Source organism: Dicentrarchus labrax, unplaced genomic scaffold (genome assembly GCF_905237075.1).
Source record: "Dicentrarchus labrax unplaced genomic scaffold, dlabrax2021, whole genome shotgun sequence".
NCBI classification, from domain to species: Eukaryota; Metazoa; Chordata; class Actinopteri; family Moronidae; genus Dicentrarchus; species Dicentrarchus labrax.
In genome coordinates, this window is record NW_026136705.1 from 11,012,938 (window position 1) to 11,036,101 (window position 23,164).

The 23,164-nt window shown below is 40.8% G+C and overlaps 2 protein-coding genes across 2 annotated transcripts; both read left to right on the forward strand.

Annotated features, from left to right (window-relative positions):
• Nucleotides 1-4,475: 4,475 nt before the first annotated feature.
• Nucleotides 4,476-11,670, forward strand: LOC127364020 (beta-glucuronidase). The gene is made up of 12 exons (XM_051401064.1): nucleotides 4,476-4,783; nucleotides 5,117-5,302; nucleotides 5,449-5,630; nucleotides 5,853-5,995; nucleotides 6,108-6,295; nucleotides 7,209-7,361; nucleotides 7,527-7,705; nucleotides 8,091-8,237; nucleotides 8,522-8,606; nucleotides 9,371-9,547; nucleotides 10,071-10,206; nucleotides 10,803-11,670. The coding sequence occupies exons 1-12, from the start codon at nucleotides 4,568-4,570 to the stop codon at nucleotides 10,952-10,954; spliced, it is 1,944 nt and encodes a 647-aa protein (XP_051257024.1). The 5' UTR covers nucleotides 4,476-4,567; the 3' UTR covers nucleotides 10,955-11,670.
• Nucleotides 11,671-12,722: 1,052 nt separating this feature from the next.
• Nucleotides 12,723-20,844, forward strand: LOC127364019 (beta-glucuronidase). Its single transcript, XM_051401063.1, has 12 exons — nucleotides 12,723-13,027; nucleotides 13,361-13,546; nucleotides 13,693-13,874; nucleotides 14,543-14,685; nucleotides 14,798-14,985; nucleotides 15,927-16,079; nucleotides 16,269-16,447; nucleotides 16,840-16,986; nucleotides 17,397-17,481; nucleotides 18,355-18,531; nucleotides 19,053-19,188; nucleotides 19,990-20,844. Exons 1-12 carry the CDS (start codon nucleotides 12,812-12,814, stop codon nucleotides 20,139-20,141), a joined length of 1,944 nt encoding a protein of 647 aa, XP_051257023.1. The 5' UTR covers nucleotides 12,723-12,811; the 3' UTR covers nucleotides 20,142-20,844.
• The last annotated feature ends 2,320 nt before the right edge of the window (nucleotides 20,845-23,164 follow it).

Here is a 23,164-nt window from a genome sequence, read left to right on the forward strand (position 1 = left end):
ATTCATAATGTTCAACTCACTTCATAATCTATTTATGACTAATATTAGATGCAATTCCACAGTAGATTGTCTGCGAAAGAGTTATGGCATTAATATGTTCAGTATTTTACTAAATGATGAGAACTTTATACTCTCATTTGGCTTTTTTTAGGCTTTTTATTACATTAGACATTGGACCTAGAAATATTTCAGGTGTTGCAACACACCATGTCTGTGTTGAAGTAAAGACTTTCCAACCTGGACAGAGGATGTGGAGGAAGAAAACGCACAGCAAGCTGTCTCCATGACCGGCCTCACCTTGCAACACATGTTCACTGGGCACAACTAGTAGTTCTAGCAGACGGCCAAAGAAAGCTCTCCTTCCTTCTGCTCTGACATTGGTGAGTAAGACATAAAGGCAAAATGGCATGTCTTATTTCCTGAAATCTCACATAAAATACCCACAAATTACTGATCCTGTCTATCAGTTAATTGAGAGTAACACTGTAACACTTACACAGTGATGTTGGCTGGGATTATGGCCCGAAGAACTCAGGAGCAAAGCCAAACAATTCTTGGAGCTTATCAGATGTGCCCCCCGGCAGTAAATGTTTATCCAAGCAGAGTGGACACTCTTGACAATGAAAAGAGACAGGATGCACAGGGTACTATAGGAAACACACATATACATCCGCACTACACTGGAACCAGTTCATTAGCAGCAATCTGTTTCTGTTAATAACTTTGGATTACTATTATAAGACATGTGTTAAATGAAAGGACAACAACAAATGGCTAAACCATTCTAAACCTTTTGAGTGGCCCACACAGTCGATAATGTGTTAGACTTTTCCCAGAGGACTGGGCAATTTATTTTAATCTATTTCTCTGTATTCAACCCATCGTAAGTACTATAAGGGCACCTACTGTACAGTACCTGGGGGACCAATTCCAGATATGAGCCAGTGCCTTTAGTCATGGGCACTGACTAGAGAATTAACCTAACATGCATGTTTTGATGGTGAGGGAAACCGGAGCACCTGGAGAAAACCCACGCAGACACAGAAAGGACAAAGCCGGGAATCAAACCCAGGACCCTATGGCTGTAAAGCCACAGTGCTGTAATTTCTGTTACAGTTCATTCACAAAACTGAAACCAATAAAGAAACTGACCTGATAGCTAATCAACTTGTGGATGTTATCAGAGGATATTACATGTGAGATTTTTAACTATAGCTGGACAAAATACAGACTGAGATAAGGATTTTAATATATCATCATAGTATAGACACAGAATGTACAGTGCTGATTTGTGATGTTCCCTGTACGCTGTAAACCAGCCAATAACCTTGTTTTGTCTCTGCAGTTTTTTTCCATATCTGTATGTTGTAGATTTTAACTCGTGCCTTTGGTCGAGGGTAACTTATTTTACTGACAGGTCCGAGCAGGTCAGAACTCAGGATGTTACTACCCGTTTTCTGTCACTGAAGTGGTGGTAACACAGCAGGGCTGTAAAATCAGCAAAAATTCTGGCTTTGGGAACTTGTGCCCCCCTTTATTCTCGCTTTCTCGCTCCCCCTTGCTTACTTATTAATAATGCATGCATGAGCGCCCTTTAAAACTGTTTTTACTGTAGACTGCTTTTTATTTTTTGCCGACCAACAAATGTATTCATAAAAAAAATGCAGGAACAAGTTTAACAGCAGGTCGACTATGAAAATAACTAGTGTATGATGACAGCTGAAGGGCTTCTCTTTGATCTGTAGTGTTTTCTCTTTGTCATCAGGACTTCTGGAGCTGGTTGTATATTTGATTCACAGCTAGTTAACACATTTTAAATAGGGTATCAACACCTAGATGCCCCCTTTTTTATGATCCTGTTGTAATTCCTGTTTAATTGGTGCAATTTAGCTTAGCACAAGCTGCCAAGTAAAACACAAATGCAAGGGAAAAAAACTGTAGGACTTATAGACAACAAAGCGGCCTGATGGATTGACATGTCTGACAAAAGCTAAGCCCTCCTTGCCTCATTGTGGTCTGATATGGCCCAGACCTGTGCCAGCTTTTTGTCTTGGTCAAGGTTGTGACTTCTTTTGTAAACCACAGATCCTCTGAGCATCGTGAGTGCTTTTTTAGCTGTATGGATTTGTCACAGAGATGCTTGCAAAGAAAAACATGATACTAAATCTTATACAACACTTTATTTTTCCTTTTCTTAAAGGTCTGTGAGTTTGGTTTGAAGTCATAGAGATGTGTTTTCACTCCTGCAACAAAAATTTGAAGTTGTGACAGTCGGTGGAGATATGTCAACTTTTGGGAAGGAGTCAAAGCAGTGTGGAAAAATGTCATACGTGCACTAGCTGCAAGGTGAGAGCAGGAGTCTGTAGGTAGAGGAGATTAGCTTCCTGTAAAGCCTTGTGGAACAACAGGGGTGATCTGAACAGATTGTGGATGGCTACTGAGGATCAAGTCATTTGTCGCTCTGTGGAGCATGTTAGAACTAACTTGTGTCATTAGTGCTTCATAAAAATATGCATGGATGCCTCAAAATATATATGTTGGTCTAGTCTGACCTGGATTAAATCAATCGCAGTTGGAAATGCACATGATTTGCTACATGAAAACTGCAAGTTGGGGTGGCTACAAATGCATCATTAAAGATTTTTCTTTTACTTTTTACAGCAAAGGACAACAATCGTACCAGACTGTGGTAATACGCTCGGCTAAAGCGCCTTTTCAAATTCAAATGTTATTTTTGCCACAGGAATTTGTAATCGAAGGGTAGGTATGTTGAACACCACATGGCTGACATGGGGTGGGAACCAAAGGAATAGCTTCAAAAATAGATTTAAAGTACTTTTATTTTCAAACATCCCAAACGAATTGGTGGGAAAATGACCTGGGACAGACTTCAGACAGGAAATTAACACTGAACTCACCATTAACCTTACATTAATTTTAGGCAGATGGCAGTGTTATGGATTGTTTGGATGAGTCTGTCACTCTGTGAAGCACTTTATTACAAACCTGCCTTGTTTGTACTTTAGCTGCACAGTCAATCCGACTCGTTTTGTGCCAGCATAACTTTAACAAAAAAGAAAAATGTAGTTGATTTGATATGTCTTGGGAATAGGGTGTTCCAACTATGGTATATTACTTGGTCAATGAGAAACATTTTGATTAAATGAGAATGAATCAGAAAAAAACTTTCTGGCGGGTGGGACCATGGGGTCATGGGGTTAAAGAAAATGGCAGATAAATCAGAAGTAAAAAGAAAAAATACAGAGAAAGTACTGTGGAGTCACTCCCTCTGGGGTGGAGAAGTTATGTGAGAAAAGAAAGCATCAATTAGTGGCATTCAGGGATGGAAAAACATACCTGGATAAGGAATAAGCCAATGTCTCATTGCAAACCAAAACTGGTCAATCCATTCAGTGAGAGGGTTAAACTTCAGCTCAACACATTCAGTTGAAAAGCTGATGATTGAAGAGTTACTGTATGTACATCCATATTACTCCAGTTTATCCACTTCAGCTGAGTTTAACAGAACTTTATGTACAATTGGAATGTTTCAGTCCCCCTTAAACCCTGCGGCCACCAGTGCATCCAAACCATTTGTGATTTTACTGTACAAACTGCAATGGATACAAAACTGAGCCTGGTGTGGACGCAAAACATCAACAGCATCGACTCCTAATATGCCAAAAAATCCTCCCAGCTCAATTAAGTGCAATTATTTTTAGAAATACACACCTCAAAACACAGCATCAACTCAGAGGATAAGGGCCTGTGTTATTACTTATCTTTTGTACTTGTCAATATGTACATGGCGCATATCCACAAAGAGGGAGTCAAAGGGAGCCCAAAGCTATTTTTTTTTACCCCAGGGGCCCCTAGCAGGTTCACCCGTCCATGAGCTGAAAGCAGGTTTTTGGGAATGTGGAGGCACTATAGGACACTTTCATACACTGAACTGATGCTTCTGTCGGCTCTGTCGCTGACTTTGATGTGCGAGTGTCTGGCGCCATCTTGTGTCCTTTATTCGGTGTTGCATTAGTGAATGGTGACTTAAACCCCGGCGGCGAGAGAATATTGTCAATGTATAATAAATGATTAGTTTCCCCGTATTATGGACTATTTATCCTGTTTGGGTCTTTTATTTTGACGATCTGGACGTTTTCCAGCTGGGCCAGGACACATGGCGGCTTTTAATTTGGTGGGGAAACAAGGCACGTCGCTACCTACCTGAAGAGTCACCTTAAGATGCTTCCGGTGAAACACAACTTCCAAAAACATTAACAATACTAATTAATATAATAAATGCCAAACTATTATCTCATAATACAAACACGATTGGGTCAGGCGAACGAATGTCATTATAAAATGTCTATTTATTTATTTTTAGGGCGGTGTATTGCTTAAAATTATGTTGCATTACCTAATATCGTAATTAAGAAATTTCCGACAGCACCCGAAGGCAGCACGGGAAAGGCAGTTCTGCTGTCACGTGACTAGAGAATGACTGATGTGACAGCCTGAACAACAGAAAGCAGCGCTGTAAGGTTTCCACAGAGCTCTCAGTGGTGGTATGGACCCTCCTGAGAGGCTGGGGATGTTCCGTGTTGTGTGCCTGTTGGCCGTGTTTGACGCAGTGTGTCTGCTGGACACCGGCATGCTCTTCCCCCGGGAGTCTTCCTCCAGAGAAGTGAAGGAGCTGAACGGGCTGTGGGACTTCAGGGCTGACCAGTCCCCAAACAGGAACCAGGGCTTCGACAGGGCATGGTACAAAAGTCGCCTGGCAGAGGTGAGAAGGACAGCAGCTCTGACTAAACATCATGCAGCCAATGGATAGATCAGAAACACATAATAGTAAATCTACTGAGCATATCTCAGGAGGTGCAAAACACCACAAAGTCCATTAAAGTCTGCAGAAAATGTACAGCTAAGTGTCAACTAACACACTGTGAGCCCATACACTGAAGGAGATCAAACAGAAACAGGAGATATCACCATCTTAGATAGTGCTGTGATAGGAGGGAGAACATACAAACTGTTAACTACAAACTCATTACTGTCTACAGCAGACCCACTGCTACAAATGAAGTATTGTCTTTTCACTGAAGTTTATCTTCCATAGACCGGCCCAGTGATTGACATGCCAGTTCCTGCCAGCTACAATGACATCACACAGGACCCCGCACTGAGAGATTTCATTGGCTGGGTGTGGTATGAGCGAGAGGTGGTGGTGCCTGCTCGCTGGGTGGCCGATGGAGGAACAAGAGTGGTTCTCAGAGTGGGAAGTGCTCACTATTATTCAGTAGTGGTGAGTATCACCTGTCCCCTCCCAATCCACTCCAGTCACAGTTGGAAGAATCCCTCATTGTAGTTGTGAGATAGGATCCCTTTATACCCTCCTCTTGTAATAATGTGAACAAGCTCATGTGCAGTCACTGTGTTTACCTTCTGCAGTGGGTGAACGGGGTGAAAGTGACAGAGCACGATGGCGGCCATCTTCCTTTTGAGGTTGAGATAGGCAGCTTAATCCGCAAGGACCCAACTGTGCCGTGCAGGATCACCATCGCAGTCAACAACACTCTGACTCTGGAGACTCTTCCTCCAGGAACCATCCAGCACATGGACGACCGCACCAAGTAACCTCCTCCAGTTTATCCAGTTAAAGCTTCATTTAGTTGTGCGCTCGCTTCACTGGAAGAAATTAACTCTGATTTGCTCTGTTTCACTTTCTTGAAATCATTAATAGTTCTTAAAATGTTATTTTTTTGTCTTACTTTGTAAATTGAATTGTAATTGATTGATTGTTGCCTGTGTGTCAGCAAGTATTCAGATACTGAGGAAATGTAATTGCTCAACAGGTATCCTGAAGGTTTTTTTGTGCAAAACTTCAACTTTGATTTCTTCAACTATGCTGGCATACATCGTCCTGTATTGCTGTATACTACTCCTAAAGCCTATGTGGACGACATCACTGTGGTGACTGACTTCTTGGATAACACTGGTAAATGATTACACAATGAAACTAAGTTTCTCAATCATCAACAGCTCCAAAGCATTTGTAAGAGAGTAAAAAACCACATGTCAGATAAAAGATGTCTTCCTCTGTGTTTCAGGTCTAGTCAAATACAATGTGTCAGTCCAAGGTGCTGCCAATGCCACCCTGAGTGTCACTTTGATAGACAAAGATGGCCGCTGTGTGGCCACCTCCAACGGGCCAGCTGGAGTGCTCAAAGTAGTCGATGTCAAGCTGTGGTGGCCGTACTTGATGCATGAGAATCCAGGTTATCTTTATTCTATGGAGGTAAGACAACATGGCTACATACGCATTCAAACGTATAATGTTTAAGATGACCAGATAATTTATTCTCCATGAAATATGATCCACGTTCACCAAAATCAGTCAATGAAGTTAAAGTTGTGTTTCTTACAGTAATCTGTGAGACCCGGCCCTCAAAAACGTTTTTCCAACCTAATCCATGACTCATTTGTGGTCTGATAAACAGTAAATTCATCTCTCCTCACACACACAGATTGAAACACGCATTTGCCGATGTCTGCAGTGTAGCAAAAGTCATGTGTAAAAAGTGCTAATTGAAAGACACATTTACAGATTTGTCTACACATTTACAAATCTGAATACAGATTTGTAGATTTTCTTACACATTTACAAATCTGATTACGCACACACGGGTTGAGATAGATTTACACAACTCTCCACACAAATTTGTAAATAGTTGCTATTATAGTAATGATGGCTCCATAGAGAAGTTAATATTTATTATAATAATAATAATACAGTAAGGTTCCTAGGTAGGTACCAAATTACCAAATTCTACCACCATAGTTTCACTGTGGTTTCACTTTGGCTAGGATGCTGTCATCAAGGCATACTACAAATGTTTGAATGAAAATACTTGAACTAATTATTAAATAATCTAAAGTATGTTTTGTTTCCCTATCAGCCTGATACATACAGCCTGCATACATCTTTGATTAGTTACAAACTGAAATAGGATGGCAAGATAGTAAGCAGAGGTAAAATGAATTATTCAGAAACACTCAAATCATAAAGTGTGGACCAGGAGTACCCCTTTTTCAACAAATTAGTTTCTTAAAAAGAGCAGCTGGTCTTTCTCTCTCTCTGTCCCGTACCTGTTACAATGCTCTGCTGTTTTTAATAAAATGCACCACGTCTTCTGATATTTATTATTTAGGTTCGCTTAACGGCAGCCGACGGGAAATCTACATTTGAGGATGTGTACTCTCTACCAGTTGGCATCCGCACAGTCAGCGTTACCAGCACCCAATTCCTCATCAACAACAAGCCCTTCTATTTCCATGGAGTCAATAAACATGAGGACTCTGATGTGAGTACCACTAGAGGGAAGCAAACCCTTTACCAAAAGAGTTTTGGATATAACAGAGTTAACACCTGCTGATGGTCTTTCCCCTAGCTGATAACAGACAGAAAATTCTGTGGAAAAAGTGGATCCAGTTCAATAATCCAACCCCCTGTTTACCTTTTGATGTAGATTCGAGGTAAAGGCTTGGACTGGCCCCTGATCGTCAAAGACTTTAACTTAATGAAGTGGCTGGGGGCCAACTCCTTCCGCACCAGCCACTACCCCTACGCTGAGGAGATCTTGCAGATGTGTGACCGCCATGGCATTGTGGTGATAGATGAGTGCCCGGGGGTGGGCATCAAAGATATGTAAGTGTCACTGCTCACATGTCTGTGACCTTTGGGTCTGTTTGAGGGTTCAGAGTGGGCAGCGGAGTGGGGGGGCATGGGGGGGAGGTGCTGCTGATGCATCCATCTGTTTTGGTCTGAGATGCTGTAGCCCTAGTGCTACATTTATTGGTTCTGAATGTTGTATACAACATCTTAAGGCTCAGTATCAGGAATTCAAAAGGAAATAAATACATACAGAAATTCTCTTGTATAATAATTTAATGAAAGACACTGCAGCAGAGGACCACTTGTTCTTTAATCTCTTACTGATGAGCAGAACAGTTGTCCGTGTTCTTGAATGGTTGGAGAATGGGTAACCTGAAGTGAATGGTGGATCTGCTTTCTTTGTGCCTTGGCACTGTAGTCGCAGTTTTGGAAAAGCCTCCCTGACCCATCACCTGGTGGTAATGGACGAGCTTGTACGTCGGGACAAGAACCATCCCTCTGTGGTCATGTGGTCAGTAGCCAATGAGCCGGCTGCAGAGATGCCCCCTGCTGAATTCTACTTTAAGTGAGTACTGGTCATTTAGTTTTAGATATGAACCACTGAATATTCATTCTTACATAAACTGACTTATCTGACCCTTCTGGATGCAAGATCATTCACTTGTGTTTTCTACCCCCGATATGCCAATTGTCTTTGCCTTGAAGTTCTGAAACTTTTTCGAAATGTATTTAATATACAAGAACTGGCTACCTGAAACCATTTTGTGACATTGTAGTGATTATATAACATTGTAGTCATTAACAACTTGCAATGAGATCACCTAAGGGTGCTTTTTGTTTTTCTTACAGGACCTTGATACAACATACCAAAGCTCTGGACCCTACCCGGCCCGTCACTTACATCACAGCCAGTAACTACGCCAGGGACAAAGGGGTGAGATGTTTATTTTTTTTATTAGCAGTCGGGTTGCAATCATATGACATTTTCATGGTACGATCAGAAAATATTATATAATAAATATAATATAAAGTTTTATGGTACACAGTATCACACAATTATTATTATTATTATCATCAGTTACAATGACCCTTAAGGCAGTGGTACCCAACCTGGGGTACACTAGGGGTCGCCAAAGCTTCACAGAGGGTTGCAAGGCCTTCTTGATTGTAAGGGGTGTAAGAAAAGAAACATACAGTATACCTATATCTCAGTAATTATCAGGATGCATTATTCACAGGAAATAATGAACAAAATGCTTCCTGCAGAATAATATTCATGGTGGGTTGTTCTGTACTGTTATTGTTATGCATTGAATAGAAATGGGTCCCTTAAGGAAAAAGGTTGGGAACTACTGCCTTAAAGCAATGAAAGCAGAAGGTTTTTTTTTTCTTTTTTGGTTGAGCAAATGCATTACTATGATCTCACAAAACATTATGTCCTAGATTTACAGTAGCATTCAGTATTTTTTAAATAACAGTAATACGTCAGAATTCAATATCTTTTTTACAGAAAAAAATTCAATACAGAAAATAAGCAAATGTACACAGTATGATAAATGCAACCATAATTACCTACATTGAGTGCCTGAACCAAGGGAATAAGAGTGAAATTGTCAAGGTATCTGGCTGAGATCAGAGGTTGGAAAAGACTGAATTGTTTCTCTACAAGTCCTATTTTGTCTCTAATCTCGTCCCTAGGCTCCCTATGTGGATGTAATCTGTGTAAACAGTTACTTCTCCTGGTACCATGATCCAGGCCACCTAGAGGTCATCCCCATCCAGCTCAACACTCAGTTTGAGAACTGGTATGGAAAGTACCAGAAACCCATCATCCAGAGCGAATATGGAGCAGATGCAGTGCCAGGGCTTCACAGTGTGAGGATTCACACACATACACATCCAAATACCCAACTGTAACGCACCCGCTATCAGCCCCTCCTAAGTCCCGCCCCTTTTAGCTCTTTGCTCCAATTACAGTTGTGCAAGCCTCGGCCCACTTTCTCCTTTCCTGTACACGTGCTATGTGCTAGGCTCATCTATGTTGAAAAGACAACCAAAACTTGAAGATGGTTAAAATATAAAAGTTACATATAGTCACACCTCAAGTTAGCAAATGTTAGCAAAACGCTAGCTTAGTAGCTATCAGTTGGATTGGAAAGATAAGAGACTAACACTAGTTGGTTTTGATAACATGAAGCCAACTTAACATGTAACTATATGTAACTTTTATCTTTTAACCATCTTCAAAAGGGTCAGTTGTATTTATATGACTTTTTTGTTGCATCCTAAGGCTGTGAGGAATCCCCCCCCCCAGTCTGTCTTAAAGATTCTAATTGCAACACATTTTCCCAGAAACATGTTAATGCCAGTAGTAAGAATCGGTCTTTTCACTCTCCAGGATCCACCTGTGATGTTTACTGAGGAGTACCAGAAGGTAGTTCTGCAGAGCTATCACAACGTCTTCGACCAGAAGAGGAAGCAGTACGTCATTGGTGAACTCATCTGGAACTTTGCTGATTTCATGACTGTACAAGGTACTGCAACTTCAGTATTTTGAGATTGAAGAGAGTCTTTCTAGACACGGTCCAAACCTTCCTTCAAAGAGATCCACATTGACATCCTCTCTCAATGGCTGTTGCAGAGTATACTATATACTATATAATGTTACATTACACCAGCAGGTTGTATTTTCATAATGCAGAGCTATTTAGCTGAAAACCATATCTAAATTGCTTCACTAATTTTAAAGCAGACCTTTACACTGTGAACTGTAAATTGGTCTGACATAGAAATAAAATAAACTCTGGATCCTAAAGTCCAGTCAGGACAGCCATAAATGAATATCTCGTACACATGCCAAGGGCAGCAAAATGTCCAGGAACTCTAGAAATGGTAAATCTTCATGGGAGATTCAGTTGGTGCCCTGACAAAACACCCTGGTGCCAGAGCTGCTTTTTCCCCCACTTCTAAATACGTCTAGCTATAGATTTGGCTTTCTTGCTTTTGGCATTTTGGAAGCAGAGTTTACTTACTCATCACACCTTAACTGATCTACATATTGGCCTGACAAAAGGCTCTTCTGTGTTTGCGTCTGTGTCTGACGAGGTTCTTGTTGTTCTTGTGTCTGCAGGGATCCTCCGTGTGGTGGGGAACAAGAAGGGTGTTTTCACCAGGCAAAGGCAGCCTAAAGCAGCTGCATTCATCCTGAGGGAGCGGTACTGGAGACTGGCCAATGAAACAGGCAGACTACCTCCTTGGACCAAGTACCCCTGCTCACTATGACACCCGCCAGCTGGGGCACCCGGTCCAGGACCGGCTCAATCCCATGTTAACACTATGTCTTATGGAAATTGCAGTTAAAATTCAGTCATTTGCTTGAGGCAGTTTACAAAAGCACATGTAGAACATTTCAGTTTGGTGAGTACAAATAAGGTCAAACTACCATGAAACACCATTTAGCTTTGCTGTTACTGTTGGTCTGCAATATGAACTAAACCACCAGTGTAATCAGGGCAATCTGCAACATTTTCACATCATAAAATACATTTTTGAAGCCTCTGGTGGCTCATCTATGGTGCACACTGATATAATAATTAGAATTATGATGTGTTGCTTTGGATACAAATGAGTGGGGGTGTAACAATTTATTTAGCAGGATATTCTGATACAGATACAAGAGGTGGTGCTTTCCATTGCTCTCAAAAAAATGTCAAAAACCTTCATCAGTTAATATTTCTGACCTTTCTTACATCACAATGACACTGTAAAAGGAGGGAGTTACCACAATATCTCCTATTTTCCTTCCCTCTGTGTGTACTGTGTGTAAGATAAATGTGTAATCTGGTGTTGTAGCAGATTGATGTAACAACGGTTTTGGAAGCATTTCTGTTCAATGTGAATTACAATGCTGAATCTCATCATAAAAGTGCTTTATTTTTATAATGTTTCACTTTTTAATGAATATGAATCAAGATATTAAAGACAAAACATGCACTTTACATGCAGCTGTGTTTTTTTTGTTTACCTCAGGGCCTAAATGCAAATTGAGAATGCAGTATTGATAATTTTGACTTTCTTTTTGACATTAAATCATCACACAACATGGTGATCCTTATTACCAGCCAAAGATTTCAAAGATTTTCACTCAACATCGTTCCTCATCCTCATTCCTTATCCATTTCTTCAAGTAACTGCACACAACTAGTGTAATAGGGCTTGGATATGACTGGAATCACGAACATAATAATAGGCTACCCATTGGAACTGGTGTGTACATCCCAGAGTGTCTATAGCCATAAGACTGTCCAACCAGTATACACAGCGGAAACAGTGGCAGTCATTATTGGTTTGCAGTGGGTTGAAGAGGTCAGACCGGATAGTGTGGTGGTATGCACAGATTCAATAGCCGTCATGGAAATCATACAGTCAACAACATCTGTCAGAGAAGATTTAAATTCATCATAGTTTACTAAGACTTCACAGAGGTGGTGTAGATGTAGTTCTGCTGGGTGCCTGCACGTGGGAGGAAGACCAGAAAGGAAGGTATCACAAAATACAAAAAGTCAATCACAACAAAGAATTATGAAGAAAGGAACAGAAGGGAGGAAATCATCAGAAGAAGACTCAGGTTAGATCATATAGGATTGAATGGCACTATGTTTGTACTGGGGAAAAGGAGCAGTGATAAATGTGGGAACAATGGAGAGCACATCAAATTACAATGTCCCAGGTATGAAGCCGATAGAGAACTACTAGGGGATCCAATCAAAGAGATTGGACAGGACTGGGATGTGATGGGAATTCTGGGAACAGACGGATAGAGAGAGGAAATAAGAGTTGCCAGGAAGTCACTCTTTACTTTTTGAAATAACACTGGGCTAGCAGGTCAAATAAATCTAAAGAGCTAGATAAATGACATGAAGGCACACACTCCTTTACAGTAGGTGGCGGTGTGCACCTAAAAGTTGTTTGCGATCCGCCATTAAACTCAGAGAAGAAGGAGAAGACATTTCCGACAGCACCCGAAGGCAGCACGGAAAAGACAGTTCTTCTTCACGTGACTACAGAATAAATCATGTGACTGAGTCAACAACAGAAAGCAGCGCGCTGTAAGGTTTCCACAGAGCTCTCAGTGGTGGTATGGACCCTCCTGAGAGGCTGGGGATGTTCCGTGTTGTGTGCCTGTTGGCCGTGTTTGACGCAGTGTGTCTGCTGGACACCGGCATGCTCTTCCCCCGGGAGTCTTCCTCCAGAGAAGTGAAGGAGCTGAACGGGCTGTGGGACTTCAGGGCTGACCAGTCCCCAAACAGGAACCAGGGCTTCGACAGGGCATGGTACAAAAGTCGCCTGGCAGAGGTGAGAAGGACAGCAGCTCTGACTAAACATCATGCAGCCAATGGATAGATCAGAAACACATAATAGTAAATCTACTGAGCATATCTCAGGAGGTGCAAAACACCACAAAGTCCATTAAAGTCTGCAGAAAATGTACAGCTAAATGTCAACTAACACACTGTGAGCCCATACACTGAAGGAGATCAAACAGAAACAGGAGATATCACCATCTTAGATAGTGCTGTGATAGGAGGGAGAACATACAAACTGTTAACTACAAACTCATTACTGTCTACAGCAGACCCACTGCTACAAATGAAGTATTGTCTTTTCACTGAAGTTTATCTTCCATAGACCGGCCCAGTGATTGACATGCCAGTTCCTGCCAGCTACAATGACATCACACAGGACCCCGCACTGAGAGATTTCATTGGCTGGGTGTGGTATGAGCGAGAGGTGGTGGTGCCTGCTCGCTGGGTGGCCGATGGAGGAACAAGAGTGGTTCTCAGAGTGGGAAGTGCTCACTATTACTCAGTAGTGGTGAGTATCACCTGTCCCCTCCCAATCCACTCCAGTCACAGTTGGAAGAATCCCTCATTGTAGTTGTGAGATAGGATCCCTTTATACCCTCCTCTTGTAATAATGTGAACAAGCTCATGTGCAGTCACTGTGTTTACCTTCTGCAGTGGGTGAACGGGGTGAAAGTGACAGAGCACGATGGCGGCCATCTTCCTTTTGAGGTCGAGATAGGCAGCTTAATCCGCAAGGACCCAACTGTGCCGTGCAGGATCACCATCGCAGTCAACAACACTCTGACTCTGGAGACTCTTCCTCCAGGAACCATCCAGCACATGGACGACCGCACCAAGTAACCTCCTCCAGTTTATCCAGTTAAAGCTTCATTTAGTTGTGCGCTCGCTTCACTGGAAGAAATTAACTCTGATTTGCTCTGTTTCACTTTCTTAAAGTCATTAATAGTTCTTAAAATGTTATTTTTTACTTTTTTTATTTTATTCTTTTTATAATGGGAATCAATGGGAAGAATGTACAAACCCGATGTTTTTCCTAAACTGATCAATCAACTGATTGGTCAGTTTTACGATGACTTCCAATTGTGATGAATTGTAAGAAAATTCAGCTGCTTTAGAGTACTTGTATTTCTATTGGCAGTTCAGTTGTATTAATGCTTACACTTCAATTATTTGTATTCTTTACAATACAGAGATGACACTCACTGCTGACTGCCTTTTAAATTACGTTTCAGATCCTTTCACTACTTCCAGCCTAACTTAAGTGATATTTCTTCTAATTTTAGTTACTATATATCCTTTCTCTGCTTGCACTTCAGCTGCTTTCTTCACATACGCCTCAACACACACTTCAACTCCTTTTAGGAGCCTTAACTTGAAGTCTTGCTGCCATATAAATAAGATTTGGCAATCACAGTGCAGTTCCTGTTTTTCCAGATTAAAATGCGTACAGTTGCCTGTGTGTCAGCAAGTATTCAGATACTGAGGAAATGTAATTGCTCAACAGGTATCCTGAAGGTTTTTTTGTGCAAAACATCTACTTTGATTTCTTCAACTATGCTGGCATACATCGTCCTGTATTGCTGTATACTACTCCTAAAGCCTATGTGGACGACATCACTGTGGTGACTGACTTCTTGGATAACACTGGTAAATGATTACACAATGAAACTCAGTTTCTCAATCATCAACAGCTCCAAAGCATTTGTAAGAGAGTAAAAAACCACATGTCAGATAAAAGATGTCTTCCTCTGTGTTTCAGGTCTAGTCAAATACAATGTGTCAGTCCAAGGTGCTGCCAATGCCACCCTGAGTGTCACTTTGATTGACAAAGATGGCCGCTGTGTGGCCACCTCCAACGGGCCAGCTGGAGTGCTCAAAGTAGTCGATGTCAAGCTGTGGTGGCCGTACTTGATGCATGAGAATCCAGGTTATCTTTATTCTATGGAGGTAAGACAACATGGCTACATACGCATACAAACGTATAATGTTTAAGATGTGGGTCACATAAGCATTGTCAGTAGATTGTGGGAGTAATGAGGCAGTTGGCTTAAGAAAGAACCAGGTAAGCAGTGTTTAATGCTCCCAAACAGCATGCTTACCACTAGGAAGATCACCTTCCACCTTGATTTCAGTCAGTCAGGAGAAGTTAAAATATATATATATATATATATATATATATATATATATATATATATATATATATATATATATTGTATGTATAGTTGCACTGTAATTGAAAGTTCTCTTAAATCAAATTATCCGGGGGTCTTTGGCCAGGTCTATATTCAGTACTACAAATTTCCAAATTAAATTACTTGAGATTGCTGTAATGTAATTTAAAGTAAGTTTTGCATATTTAGTATCAGTGTCAGCCTGCTACATACAGCCTGCATTTGGGCTGATTTTGACGGATTATTTTGACTGCGATTGCAAAATGATTCACAATTAGTGGAATTCATAATTTTTGCATCACAAATTTAATTTTCTTTGACAAACACTATTAAATTTGTGATGATGCGACAGTTGTTGGAGTCTAGACCATGTTTTCTTATATCTGGAGAATAAGATTGTTTTAGGTTTCGTTCAGGCTTCAACGACAGTGAACAATAAATAATCTTACTGGAATAAACCTTAACCTAAACCTGTGTGAACTGTCTGTAACTAAATATGGTTGGCCTACACTACCGTATTTTTATGGTGGTATTTGGAGAGAGCCTAATATTATCTGTGGTACAATGTAAAATGTTTGAGAAACACTGCACTAATCCTAGATTTCAGCCATGTACACTGTGAAGCTGAGCAGTTTTCTCTCTCTCTGTCCCGTACCTGTTACAATGCTCTGCTGTTTTTAATAAAATGCACCACGTCTTCTGATATTTATTATTTAGGTTCGCTTAACGGCAGCCGACGGGAAATCTACATTTGAGGATGTGTACTCTCTACCAGTTGGCATCCGCACAGTCAACGTTACCAGCACCCAATTCCTCATCAACAACAAGCCCTTCTATTTCCATGGAGTCAATAAACATGAGGACTCTGATGTGAGTACCACTAGAGGGAAGCAAACCCTTTACCAAAAGAGTTTTGAATATAACAGAGTTAACACCTGCTGATGGTCTTTCCCCTAGCTCCGTCACATGGACATTTAATGTCTGATAACAGACAGAACATTCTGTGGAAAAAGTGGATCCAGTTCAATAATCCAACCCCCTGTTTACCTTGTGATGTAGATTCGAGGTAAAGGCTTGGACTGGCCCCTGATCGTCAAAGACTTTAACTTAATGAAGTGGCTGGGGGCCAACTCCTTCCGCACCAGCCACTACCCCTACGCTGAGGAGATCTTGCAGATGTGTGACCGCCATGGCATCGTGGTGATAGATGAGTGCCCGGGGGTGGGCATCAAAGACATGTAAGTGTCACTGCTCACATGTCTGTGACCTTTGGGTCTGTTTGAGGGTTCAGAGTGGGCAGCAGAGTGGGGGGGCATGGGGGGCTGCTGCTGCTGCTGATGCATCCATCTGTTTTGGTCTGAGATGCTGTAGCCCTAGTGCTACATCTATTGGTTCTGAATGTTGTATACAACATCTTAAGGCTCAGTATCAGGAATTCAAAAGGAAATGAATACATACAGAAATTCTCTTGTATAATAATTTAATGAAAGACACTGCAGCAGAGGACCACTTGTTCTTTAATCTCTTACTGATGAGCAGAACAGTTGTCCGTGTTCTTGAATGGTTGGAGAATGGGTAACCTGAAGTGAATGGTGGATCTGTCTGCTTTCTTTGTGCCTTGGCACTGTAGTCGCAGTTTTGGAAAAGCCTCCCTGACCCATCACCTGGTGGTAATGGACGAGCTTGTACGTCGGGACAAGAACCATCCCTCTGTGGTCATGTGGTCAGTAGCCAATGAGCCGGCTGCAGAGATGCCCCCTGCTGAATTCTACTTTAAGTGAGTACTGGTCATTTGTTTTAGATGTGAACCACTGAATATTCATTCTTACATAAACTGACTTATCTGACCCTTCTGGATGCAAGATCATTCACTTGTGTTTTCTACCCCCAATATATGTGGTATGCAGTAAGAGTAGTCATGAAGCTGCCCTGAACACTCAAAGCTAGAGCTCAATAACAGCCCGAGGCAGACAAATACTCAACCTGCCCAACTTCCGTACAGCTGTAAGGTGTGCGGAGAACAAAATGTACAGATAATTCTACTGAAGTTGTAACACACTGAAGAAGTTTCCTCAAATTAATAAGTATAACAGAAACATTTTGTGACATTGTAGTGATTATATAACATTGTAATCATTAAAAACTTGCAATGAGATCACCTAAGGGTGCTTCTTGTTTTTCTTACAGGACCTTGATACAACATACCAAAGCTCTGGACCCTACCCGGCCCGTCACTTACATCACAGACAGTAACTACGCCAGGGACAAAGGGGTGAGATTTTATACTACTCACTTTAGTATCAACCGTACACCAAAGGAAAACACCTGCACAGCACAGTGATTATTTGTCATGTTCATTATCGGACACATTAGCAGTTGGGTTGCAATGGTATAAGATTCTTCTGATACAATCAGAAAATATCACAGTTTTATGGTACACAATATTACACAATTACTATTATTTATTATAATTTCACAAAATATTCTAGATTTTTATTTTAAATAACAGTAGTACAGTATTCAATACAGTAGATAAGCAAATGTACACAGTAGGATAACTGTCAGTTTTCATACCATGGTATCAGTTTATAGCTGCACCCTAATTAGTTGTATTCATAATCATATATAATCTGAAATATTGAACAAGTTCTGCACACTATTTAGGCTGAAGATATGTGTTTAAATAAATTGCAGAAAAGAAGAGCAAAATATACCTTTGTGCCTCTCAGTGCTGCAAGTCAGATCATGACACTTAAGTGAATGTTCTTGTATATTAACATAATGAACTTTAGTGAACCACAGAGTGCCTGAACCAAGGGAGTAAAAGTCAAATTGTCAAGGTATCCTGCTGAGATCAGAGGTTTATCTGTGGGAATTCCAAAGCCCTTGTTGACCCAATGTCAAACTAAGTTGTTGCCATACCTCAGCATTTTTCACATTCCTGTGCTATGAGCAATATCTTTCGGGGTGTAGTTAGTAGCTTAAAGGTACTGATTTGATCTGACTAGCTGCAGCCACTGATTTGTAAAGGCTGGGTGAACACGGTTTCTCAATTTTCAAAACCGTCACCCCATAATTCCTAATATTATTGATATATCGAATTGTTTCTCTACAAGTCCTATTTTGTCTCTAATCTCGTCCCTAGGCTCCCTATGTGGATGTAATCTGTGTAAACAGTTACTTCTCCTGGTACCATGATCCAGGACACCTAGAGGTCATCCCCATCCAGCTCAACACTCAGTTTGAGAACTGGTATGGAAAGTACCAGAAACCCATCATCCAGAGCGAATATGGAGCAGATGCAGTGCCAGGGCTTCACAGTGTGAGGATTCACACACATACACATCCAAATACCCAACTGTAGCACACCCGCTATCAGCCCCTTCTAAGTCCCGCCCCTTTTAGCTCTTTGCTCCAATTACAGTTGTGCAAGCCTCGGCCCACTTTCTCCTTTCCTGTACACGTGCTATGTGCTAGGCTCATCTATGTTGAAAAGACTACCAAAACTTGAAGATTGTTAAAATATAAAAGTTACATATAGTCACACCTCAAGTTAGCAAATGTTAGCAAAACGCTAGCTTAGTAGCTATCAGTTGGATTGGAAAGATAAGAGACTAACACTAGTTGGTTTTGATAACATGAAGCCAACTTAACATGTAACTATATGTAACTTTTATCTTTTAACCATCTTCAAAAGGGTCAGTTGTATTTATATGACTTTTTTGTTGCATCCTAAGGCTGTGAGGAATCCCCCCCCAGTCTGTCTTAAAGATTCTAATTGCAACACATTTTCCCAGAAACATGTTAATGCCAGTAGTAAGAATCGGTCTTTTCACTCTCCAGGATCCACCTGTGATGTTCACTGAGGAGTACCAGAAGGTAGTTCTGCAGAGCTATCACAACGTCTTCGACCAGAAGAGGAAGCAGTACGTCATTGGTGAACTCATCTGGAACTTTGCCGATTTCATGACTGTACAAGGTACTGCAACTGCAACAACCAGTAGAACCACAACTGCTGCCACATCTACCAGAGTTGAACTGTGCTATTTATTTCCCTCCATGACTACAGTGTATTGTGGGTTCTGTAATTACTGTAGGCAGACTTTGATGCTGATGCTCGCTGTCAGATACCCTGCTGTCTGACACTTAGTTTGTGACCCTGCGGTTCATTTGCTCACACCGATGTATAGGAATCATGTAGCCTATGAATTCATGTTCCATGCAAGCATAATGTGATCCACACCTTTTCCAGGAAGACTAACAATAGGTGCCCACTGCAAAGGTACACTGTCAAGTCAAGTCATGTTGTAGTCAGTAGGTTTAACGAACAGAAATCATTGGTCTCGACAGGATTTTAACAAACTCTCTTCAACCTCTGCTTCAGTGATATTTTGCAGGTGAATCACATCTCTAAACTTCAGTATTTTGAGATTGAAGAGAGTCTAGATCCTGTCCAGTCCTTCCTTCAACGATCCACATTGACATCCTCCCTCAATGGCTGTTGCAGAGTATACTATATACTATATAATGTTACAATACACCAGCAGGTTGTATTTTCATAATGCAGAGCTATTCAGCTGTAAACCATATCTAAATTGCTGCACTAATTTTAATGCAGACCTTTACACCGTGAACTGTAAATTGGTCCAACATAGAAACAAAATAAACTCTGGATCCTTGGTCATTTTGGAAGCAGAGTTTACTTCTCTTCTCATCTTAACTGATGTGCAGTTTTTGCGTCCTGTGTCTGACGAGGTTCTTGTTGTTCTCGTGTCTGCAGGAATCACCCGTGTGGTGGGGAACAAGAAGGGTGTTTTCACCAGACAAAGGCAACCTAAAGCAGCTGCATTCATCCTGAGGGAGCGGTACTGGAGACTGGCCAATGAAACAGGCATACTACCTCCTTGGACCAAGTACCCCTGCTCACTATGACACCCGCCAGCTGGGGCACCCGGTCCAGGACCGGCTCAGTCCCATGTTAACACTATGTCTTATGGAAATTGCAGTTAAAATTCAGTCATTTGCTTGAGGCAGTTTACAAAAGCATATGCAGAACATTTCAGTTTGGTGAGTACAAACCATGAAACACCATTTAGCATTTCTGTTACTATTGGTCTGCAATATGAACTAAACCACCAGTGTAATCAGGGCAATCTGCAACATTTTCACATCATAAAATACATTTTTGAAGCCTCTGGTGGCTCATCTATGGTGCACACTGATATAATAATTAGAATTATGATGTGTTGCTTTGGATACAAATGAGTGGGGGTGTAACAATTTATTTAGCTGTTACAGGAGATTCTGATACAGATATAGGAGGTGGTGCTTTCCATTGCTCTCAAAAAATGTCAAAATCCTTCATCAGTTAATATTTCTGACCTTTCTTCTTGTCAGGTGATGTGAGTACACCTGGCAGAGAAAGCACATTACATCACAAAGACTGTAAAAGGAGGGAGTTACCACAATATCTCCTATTTTCCTTCCCTCTGTGAGTACTTTCTAATTGGAAGCATTTCTGTGCAATGTGAATTACAATGCTGAATCTAATCATAAAAGTGCTTTATTTTTATAATTTTATAAACTTTTGAATCCGAATATGAATCAAGGTATTAAATACAAAACATACACTTAATATGCAAACTGTGTTGTTGTTGTTTGTTTTTTTAAACCATTCTCAATATTTTCAACATTACTTTTGAACAGGGTTGATTTTCCTGATTTGCTTAGTGCAAACTGGAAGTCTTGCTGTCTTTCATCCTTTGTATTTGCTCTTGTAAATTCCTCACTTCCAACTAAGATTTCAATCTATACCATATCCCATTATGTAACAATCACCTGTTTCCTCCCTCATATTTAGATTCAGTATTGCGTAAAAGGGATGTACATACAAGCAAGCCACTTCTTAGGTACTTCCAAGTTAGACACTTTGTTCCCAATGGTTTTCCCTCTTCACCTCTCAAACACTCATTAGATGATAAGAAGACACAACAAAAAGGGATCGTTTCAGAGATGTGCTCATCTTGCACTCAATATACAGGTTATACAGGTTATACATCGAGACTGTCTGAAATTTCCCCTGAGGTGGTGATAAATGTGATAGATGGTTGAACCCACATTGTCACTGGAACCACATTTCTCTAGATAATTTTTAGGCCAGCTATTTCAATATAATGCGTACCATATTAGGAATCTATAACCTTGTCCTTTGATTGCCATCTTTGGGACCCTGGAGGAGTCTGGTTGTTTAAATCCTGTGCAAAAAGTCTTAGTGCTGTTTCTGCAGGCCACTGTGACTGAGGGTTTGCAGAAACTCAGCATACACCTAAAGGGTTAAGAGATGTGTTGATTATTGATGGTGGTGTGACTTCAGTCGGCCTTTTCACTATCAGTAACTCTGCTTGTATCCTCATCACATGGCTGACCTTTGTGTTACAGCTGGACAAATACAGAATATTTTGAGCCTTAGGTTCCTTTCAAACATACTGTAGCTACCCTAGCAGTATACCTACTTACTATTTGTAAGTAACTGGTATGAAACATTTTAGGAAAATCTCTAACTTACCATAACAAAACATAGGTGAAAATCAATAAAAACAGCTTATTTTGGATCTGGTCCAGCTGGAATTGCTGTTCACACAATAATTGTTGCACAACTGGAGATTAATGAGTCATTAAACACACTGCTTTGAAACAATAAAACTAATCCACTTATCAAGCGGATGGAGTATCAGATTGGGCCACTTTGGCCTGCAGTTTGATGTACCATATAAACTAATAGGGTTTAGGTTTCAAAAAATCTAACATAAAAAGTAAAATTATTTTAACTAAACTACCCTAAATGTTTGTGCACAATTCTTTGCTTCCAAAAGAGAGAAAGAGAAATAAAAGATTTGATGATTACTCATGAGGAGTGCAGCCAGTAAAAACAGCAGCATCTCTGTTGCTCTAGAGGAGCTTTCCCAAGTTTAAAAAGTAACCCTGATAACATAATTGGGGTTACACGCGATCAAGTTGCACTGTGAGCATTGTAGGATCCCTTGTTTTGGTGATTTTGATACTGGAGACCAAAAGTCAATTTTTATTTTGTCTCTTGTGAGTACCCCAACTGAAGTGCAACAATTTTTGGCTGGAGTACCTCTTTGACTAATACAGTTATTGTAATCGCTTGGAATCAGACCAAAAGTTCTAACTGCTGTTGGACGTCAGACATAAAGGATAAGTTCACTGTGGAGGTGTGTGTTGTTTACAATCAGCTGCAGGAGAGAGAGAGGTGTGGGGAAGGCTTGTGAGAGCAGTGCCAGGTGAGTTGATGATCTCAGCTGGTACTCATTGAGTAATCACACTCACCTCTCTTAAGCCAGTAGTGTGCTGGACCTGGGGGCCAACACACAACAGAAGGGACAAGCGGAGTAAACCTTCATGGACTTTTGAAGCAGGCTAAGTTGTATTAATAGTGTTTGAGACTGGCAAAGAAATAAAGTTGTCTGGTTTATTAATCTCTGTTGTTGGTCTGTGTGCTGAGAGAACCCTCGGTAGTAGCGAGACTTGCTACATTCACAATTGTTCAAGTCTGTCTTAAAACAATACTCACAAGCCCATATGTACATTAAAACAGGTTTTTCTTTCTGTAATCATTCCTCCTGTCCATACTGGCCATTAAAGGTCCAGTGTGTGATATTTAGGGGATTCTATTAACAGAATGGAATATACTATCAGTACTCATACATGTTGTCTTTAGTGTATAATCACCTGAAAATAAGAACTGTTTTCGTTACTTTAGAATAGGCTGCTTTCATCTACAGAGAGTCGGGTCCTCTTTCTTTTTATTGCACCCACTGTAGTTTTTCACACATGCTTGGAAGGCGAGCAGTATTCAGTTGGTTGCCATCTGCAATTTCACTGGGACATGCAACTAAATCCTACACACTCGTCCTTTAAGGGTCCTTTCTAAC

Coding starts and splice junctions, on each gene's coding strand:
- LOC127364020 (XM_051401064.1), top strand. CDS start 4,568: ATGGACCCTCCTGAGAGGCTGGGGATGTTCCGTGTTGTGTGCCTGTTG. Junction 5,303..5,448: donor CTCACTATTATTCAGTAGTG/GTGAGTATCACC, acceptor TACCTTCTGCAG/TGGGTGAACGGGGTGAAAGT. Junction 7,362..7,526: donor ATAAACATGAGGACTCTGAT/GTGAGTACCACT, acceptor CTTTTGATGTAG/ATTCGAGGTAAAGGCTTGGA.
- LOC127364019 (XM_051401063.1), top strand. CDS start 12,812: ATGGACCCTCCTGAGAGGCTGGGGATGTTCCGTGTTGTGTGCCTGTTG. Junction 16,448..16,839: donor GGGGTGGGCATCAAAGACAT/GTAAGTGTCACT, acceptor TTGGCACTGTAG/TCGCAGTTTTGGAAAAGCCT. Junction 18,532..19,052: donor CAGTGCCAGGGCTTCACAGT/GTGAGGATTCAC, acceptor TTCACTCTCCAG/GATCCACCTGTGATGTTCAC.